Raw genomic sequence first — 7,876 nt, forward strand, 5'->3', positions numbered from 1 at the left:
TAAGATTATGTGCCTGACTAGAAGTGTCAAGATGCTATCAGGTCAACAGCTTTCTCACAGTACCTCTCCACAGCAAATCTGTTCGCATTTTTCAGATTCACAAAGCCAACAGAATGAGAGATTCTGAGATGTGCAGGGCTCCTATAGAAGAGGAGTCAACACTTCAGTGGGAAGAGCTGTAGTCTGCAGTGCAGCCAGGATCAGGGATGCACACCTGGAGCCTCACATAATATTTTGCAGTTACCACAGAGCAGAACCCGTTCTTCCAGATTCAGCCTGCATAAGTGGCCATTACGGAGAACATACAAGGAGATCAAAACCGAATCAGAACTAAGCAGGTCATCTGTAACTGTATGGTGACATAAGATAGCTGCAAGGATTCTTTTTTTCCCCCCCCCCGGGTGATTCCTGCATTAAAAGTGCTCATTCCCCTGGAGCTTAGGCAAGCTTACACTGTCTTTTGATAAGGAGGCTGGGTTCATGCATAATCAATGGTAGTAATGGTACTGAAGGACATGTTAAGCACCTCTGTCATGCTTCAGCAATCAAAATGCCATTGAAGATTGAATTTAAACTATATTATTGATGGTTCATGGAAAAGAACAAGATCTGTATTTCTTTTCTGTCTGCCGTCTCCGTGGCAGATAAGAGCAAAGAACAAGATTTAATTTAATTACTCAACTCAGTGTGTTTCTGAATAAACAGAGCAGATCTATTGAGTGGGAAAGCACCCTATTTATGTGGTCACTTTTCAGCATAAAAAAATGTGCTTTAGGTTTACTCTTGTAAATAATGACACTGGTGTGTATGGGTATACTTTGTGCAACTCTAGAGAAACTGCATATTTAAAAGTAATAATAATAATTTAATGCTTCATGAAGCACTGATTAGCAGACACTTCTATTTCACCGCATTTTCATGTAGTTACACATGATGGTTTTTTTTTTCAATAAAATAAACTGCATGTAATATGCTAGTTTTAGTCATTAACCAAATATGATGTCTGTTGATTGCATGACTTTTAAGTGGGAAGAACCTTGTCAGTAGAGTTTTTTCCATACAAAACGAACGTTGTTCAAAAATTGCAATGAATATAGATCTTATGTTTTACCAGCCAGATCCAGAAACCTCCATTACAACACTGGAAGTACAGACAGTACTGGAAGACAGACAGTACACACACAGAGAATTTACTGTTCTAATCAGTTCTGAATAGCAGCATGTAGTTAGTGAAGCATCATAATCCAGAGTGATAAAGAGGTAAAACTTCCAAGAGTGGACTTTATCTAGAGAGAATCTATATTCTTCAAAATGTAAAGTTGGTGAATAATGCAGTTCATTGAACTTCTTTATAGAAGTTACAACATATTCATAGATGTTCTGTAAAATAAATTGCTTTCTTTTCTTGTTTTAGTTTTATACATTATTGCATTTGATTCTGTGGTAGTAAGAGAACAGAGGGCTCATATCACACATTCAGATTGAATTATTTTACAAACACTACAACAGCAATAGGAGCACTTTATCTGCTTCTGAATTGTGTTAGATGCTCAGTGCTGCACAGCAATTAAGATAAAAATGAAAAATGAGTCTTGACATGAAAAACAGGAGAATTTGTAAGGGAAGGATAACTGAACCATCACAGGACAGTAGGTAGCTCTTACAAAAGTTCCACAGCCGGCTCCTTGGATTACACTTGAAATAGTATTGCTAGGACCCTCAATAAGTCTTAGTCTGAAATTCTACACTGATGTAATGTTTCTTTCTGTAAATCCTGGCAATCTGCAGAATCTTAGTTTTGAACTACAACTTTAATCCAGATTTCTACAGAGGATTTATCCAAGTACGGATTTCTCTTTTCTTGGAAGAGACAGTAGCACACCATAGAGCTCTTCAAGTATCACAACTTCGTAGTAACAAGCTGTGGGTGAAATGTTACTATCTGAGTCCAGGAAGAGTGTTCATTTGCATTCCTCTGTGCCAGTCCTAGTTAAGTATATGCTGGAGAACAATATCCATCTGCAAACAGGAAAGAAGCTTTGACGTCTTCATTTCCTACCCACGTGATTCTGTGTCGTACAGGTGAAACTTTGCTCCAGAAATGTAGCTAAAGTTCAGTGAAACAATCTTCACTGCAAAATATTATCCTTTTACTCAGACTACCCTGAATAGATAGAAGTAGCAGCTCCGAGTTTTCACATTCAGACTCAAAACAGCGAGTTCTCTTTGAGGAAATACAATCATTCAGTTTAGAAGGGACCTTAAAGGCAATCTACTTCCAACCCCCTTGCCATGGGCAGGCACACATCCAACTAGTTCAGGCTGCTCAGAGCCACATTCAACCCAGCCTTGAGTATTTCTGGGGACGAGATATCCACGGCTTCTCTGGGCAGCACCTTGCAGTGCTTCAACTCCCCACAGTGAAGAAAATTCACTATATCTTTCTCATATTTAATCAAAATTTACCCTCTAGCCTAAAGCCATTACCCTTTGTCCTATAACTACATGCCCTTGTAAAAAGTCTCTCACAAGCTCTCTTGTAGGCTCCCCTTTCAGTTCTGGAAGGATGCTATATCACCTCTTCAGATTCTTTTCTTCAGGTTAAAGAAATGCAACTCTCCTCTAGAAAACTCACGGATACAGCTGTAGAATTGTGAACAGACCTCAGGCCTCTAGATCTGTCATTTCAGCCTTAGTTGTTACATAAGCTTCCTGTCTGGTAAAGTACCTGAGAAAACAGAATTTTGCATTCATTCTGCACATTCTGCCTGAGTCTGGGTCTTGGTTCAGATAGAACATAAGTAACAGAAGAAGCCAGAACATCAACAGCTAAACTGTGGCACAGAGTTTTATGAAGGGTCACATCAAAGAATAACGTGCAAATAAGATTTGCCTTCCACCTTTCCTGTTACAGCTGCCCACTATTCACTACAGACACAAACCAATGAGATATACTGATTACTTCTATTGCTCTGAAGTACAGCTTTAAGATTTACTGATACAGCCCCATGGGTAGATCTCCTTTCAAAAAAAAAAAAATAAAAAAATCTAGATTTCAAATCATAAACCCTCAGACTGAATGTGCACACAAGAAATTTTAGGAATGACAAATTGTGTCCATGATACCTTTTAAAAGATACAAAATAGACAGAAACTGTTTAAATCAGTTTTCGGTTTGTGCTGTGACTCTTGAGTTAATAACATTTGCTCCATACAAAGATTTCGGAAACTGTGAACTTTTCCCTCCAACGCAGGCAGTGCTCATTTACAAATATTCCCTTTCCTATTGGCTCAGCAGCAGTACCCCTCCCCTCCACCATCAGTGCTCTCAGACACAATCCCACCCACGGTCTCTCATATAAGGCCTGGTTGGAAATCTGTTTCTTAACTTCTGCTTTTGGACAGGGGTTGACTGTTACTCCTTCTCACAGCCTAGCAATGCCTGTGGATTTCAGTGGAACCTGGAACCTTGTCAGTAATGACAACTTTGAAGGCTACATGACAGCTTTAGGTAGGTGAAAAGACCTAATCCTATTCTTCTCTCTTCCCCTGTGAGGGGCCTCCTGCATTTTAATTGTTTGAATTCTTCTAAAACCCAGATATTGATGATTTCTCCCCGCCTCCCCCCCTAAAATATAGTAGAAGGATATTTGCTAGCTGATTAATGACACAGCATTAGCTATCAGTTCAGCCTGTCACCCAGGTATCCTTGCAGCCTTCAGGGATGTAACAGGTACCAGGCTGGGACAAGTACAACTTTCATACACCTTCTTTCAGAGATAGGGAAGAGCTCTCTGTCAACCGACCTTCTTTTGCTTTTCAGGACAGACTTACAGAAACTGCCTCACAAGAAACCATGCCACGTCATTCCTTTCCTCTTTAGGGATAATGAAAGACCATTAACTGTTATTCCTTGTAGCTAATAAGTAGGGAGTTCTTGGCGTCTGGGTGTATGGGAAGAGACCAAATGTTCAAGAACATGCCTTAACTGCGGAACATAGCACCGCTGGGGGAGTGGAAATAAAAACAAGAACAACAAAACCAAATTTGCATAGCAGTAAGTCAAACCATCCCTAAGAAATGCTTCTGGAAGCAATACAGGTAAATCCCAGCTGTTGGAACACCCAGTGAGCAGTACAACTCTCACTGGCTTTTTTCTTCTGTCAAAGGTATTGACTTTGCAACACGCAAAATAGCAAAAATGCTGAAGCCTCAGAAGGTGATCAAACAGGATGGTGATTCATTTTCCATCCATACCACAAGCACGTTCAGAGACTACATGCTCCAATTTAAAATTGGTGAAGAATTTGAAGAAGACAATAAAGGCTTGGATAACAGAAAATGCAAGGTAAGACTGAATAATTCAAAAATCAATGTGCTCTTACACAAGGAAGATGCTGTAGTTAGCCTTGTTATCTGGATTTAAATTGTTTCAATAATACTATTTTTAACACAGTGTAGATGCAAGAGCCTGAGTTAGTGATTAGAAGTTCCACATTCCCTCAGCAACAGTATTTAATTTAGGTACATTTTATCAAGGAAGAAAGGATACTGTCTACTAGACATTTCAGAACTGAGGTAACACAAACACTTGGTTTCTTTTTAACAGAGCCTGGTTACCTGGGATGATGACAAACTTATCTGTGTCCAGGCTGGGGAGAAGAAGAACAGGGGCTGGACTCACTGGCTCGAAGGAGATGACCTCCATTTGGTATTTGATTTACTTCAGAACTGTCTCTAGGTGACAAAAAATGTAACCTGTATTGTAGTCATAATGTGCAAATTGTCTTCCACCTCAATAATACACGGAATAGTACATAAGGAACACGTTTTGCTTTCAGCTAGTTTAGCTGAATCCAGAATTGTAGGGGTTGAAAAGGACCTCTAGAGATCACCAAGTTCAACCCACAATATAATTTACCTGTTTCATTCTTATTCATCTTGCACAGCCAAATGCAGAATGTTAAGCATAACTTAGCACAGCAGCTCAGTGATGGTCAGTGGGCATAGCAAAATATGTCTTCTCCTTTGGAGACTGTTCCTTTGGTTACTATGTATGGTTTTTTGTTTGTTTTTGTAGGAGCTTCGTTGTGAGAATCAAATATGTAAGCAAGTATTCAAGAGAGCTTAAATATCAGCATTGGTTCCAACATGGAAAGACAGCTATACACAGGAGGTCATGCGTTCAGGTGTCCAGTGATAACTGAAAATACAAAACCCGATTTCCTTCTAAATAAACAATCTGTTTCTGTCTCAGGAAATACTATTGGTTGTTAGCAGTGTTAAAGACCTGATTTTTACTAATAAACACCACAAAACATCTTAAGTACCTGTCTTCTGAATGTGTTTTTGAGAGGGGGGAAAATCCCAAATTGTAAGCGATGTGGTGCTTTGTGGTTAACTAGTCACCTAGATCAAAACAAGAACCATTCCCACTTACATAAGGGCATGACAAGATCAAACAAAACAGGAAGTACAGTTTAAACTTGTGTAACTCTAGGAATGGTAAAAAGTTAAGATTCCCACCAAGGATGTAACTTTACTATTAAAATGCTTCTTTCCTTACACGGATACACACTGGTACTTCGGGAGCAGTTAACTGCTCCCACTAACTCTCAAATGAGTAATGCAAAGCCTTGCTTTGCTTTCCAAACAATGAAGTTCAGCTTACCACAGGAAGTCAGTCAGTGACCACATTCCCCGATAACAAAGATAGGTCTGAGCAATCACATAAGTTTCAGTTTGTGAAATAATTTGATGCTATCAGCACATATAGAAAGTAGAAAATAACACTGCTCCTGGTGAGGCTTATTCGCGTGCATTTGTTCCATTTTCTAGCATACTTTCCTATGCAACAATTCACAAGGTCAAAAACAATAAGAATTAACTCATGTAAATAAGTGGCCAGATCAACATGTGAAATGAGCTGCTACATCCCCTGGGTAACACTAACAGCACACAGGTCCTATCGCTGAAGTTTAATCTAAATTATTGAGCTTCAGATTTAATTACGATTCTGTTTTTCACAGGAACTCAACTTATCCTCAACCCTTTCAGAGATAAGTAGTACAACTCATTATTTAGGTATCTCTTCCTCACTGTCAGCTCTGTTGAAGCTGGGAAAACTTTTAATTAGATCAATATCCCAGATAACTACCAGAGGACTCGAAATGTGCCTTCCAAAACATGAAGAAAAGTCCTAGTACACCTTAGGAGTCAGGACAGGGACATTTGGAGGACTGGGTGCAAAACATGGAATATATTTAATGAATTCCAATGGTGCATTCGCTTTGGAACTGAGTGCTGGTTCTATTTGGTTGGAAGCAAGATTTATGATACCACAGAATTTAATATAAACAACGCTTTCATACAGCAAACATGCTCTGTCACCTCTACCACCAACATATTGTAGCAGTCATAGACTTTGCTACTCCATTAGATGGCACCACTGCAACAGAATGCATTTTCATTTGAAGTGTAGTGAAACCCACCAGCAATACTTCAAGTATTAAATATTGCAGATGTGTGCAAGTCACAAAGCTTAAAATCATGTATTCCAATCATCTGTGCATGAGAAGCATCAAGAGGTTGTGACAGCCTTAAGAAATCTGTTAGTACAAAGAGAGACAACAAGTAGAAATCAGAGAAATATAATCTTCAACTCATGTGACTATAAATATTACATTTTGGTAGTAAGGCTACTATAGAGAAGGCTTTACTATTAAAAATGTAGAAGAGGTGCTATCAATTACATTCCTTTTTTTACATTGCTATCTTCCTACTTCAAATGGATGATTTGAAAGCAGGCAATGCTACGCCCAGCTCACTGGAGGATGATTTGTAGTTGCTGAGGAAGAGACAAGGAGCCAGTGACAGAACTGCTCACAGTAAATTAACTAAATTCACACACTTAAAAAAAAAAATACAAGTTAACCATCTTGAAATGCCAAGTGAAAGAAATGAGGGAACAGTCCTGTGTTCTGTAACTGAGGAAGAAAGGAGACAGTAAGGTAACTTCTGCCAAGAAACTAAACCAGGATCCCCACAGCTCCAGAATTGAAAGACAGGAACAGAACTCACCAGGGAGACACTGGGTTTTATTACAAAGTGTTTCAGCTCCATTATCTCACCACAGCTTTAATAGTGAAACCCTTCCAGCAACCATCTGTTGCATTTTGCAGGCAGCACCAGTGCTGAGGATGTGACTTTAAGATGTGTTCTCTGCACAGAGCAGATGGGTGAAGGGCTCTGTGCTCCTTCTGGACCTTACAGCCACAACAGACAGAGGAAATTCAAAAGAATAGTTGAGACTCACACTCCATAGAACGCTTCTTTTAAGTACATGTGGAAGAAATGACACACGGGTGGTATATGGAGATGCAAGGAGACACCTTTACACCACTAATGTTGCTGAGTTTTACTCATAAGTATATACCTAAATTTCTAAGACACATAATTGGGGGTAGTTCCCTAACAACCCCCCCACCTGTATTCCATAGCAGCAGCCATCCTCAGAAAAAGAAAAAGGAAGAGAAAGAAAGGAATATTTTACACATAAGTATCACTTCGAGGCATAACGAGAGGACGCGATGCAGAAAAGCTTGTGCTGTTTCACAGGAAGAAAACAAAATACCTCAGGTTCAAAGGAGCCGGGCAGGAGTACGGAAACGGGCTCCATCCCTCCGTGGTAACGACGAGGTAAAGCCCACGGCATCTTTGAAGAGAAGCGGGCAGGCACGTACAGACCCACTCGGCGCCTCGACAACTGGCACACCAATACTCCCACCTCCAGGCGGGCGATGAGCGATCCTCTCACGGCTTCCCGCCCTTACGGCCACCCCCGTTGCCATGGCGCCCCCAAGCCCCGCCCCTCCCG

At 40.2% G+C, this 7,876-nt stretch overlaps 1 protein-coding gene across 1 annotated transcript; it reads left to right on the top strand.

The window, feature by feature from the left end:
* The first annotated feature begins 3,337 nt into the window (after nt 1-3,337).
* RBP7 (retinol binding protein 7) lies at nt 3,338-6,923 on the top strand. The gene is made up of 4 exons (XM_010722747.3): nt 3,338-3,511; nt 4,170-4,348; nt 4,610-4,711; nt 5,081-6,923. Exons 1-4 carry the CDS (start codon nt 3,439-3,441, stop codon nt 5,129-5,131), a joined length of 405 nt encoding a protein of 134 aa, XP_010721049.1. The 5' UTR covers nt 3,338-3,438; the 3' UTR covers nt 5,132-6,923.
* Nucleotides 6,924-7,876: the final 953 nt, after the last annotated feature.

This window comes from Meleagris gallopavo, chromosome 23 (assembly GCF_000146605.3).
Source record: "Meleagris gallopavo isolate NT-WF06-2002-E0010 breed Aviagen turkey brand Nicholas breeding stock chromosome 23, Turkey_5.1, whole genome shotgun sequence".
NCBI lineage: Eukaryota > Metazoa > Chordata > Aves > Galliformes > Phasianidae > Meleagris > Meleagris gallopavo.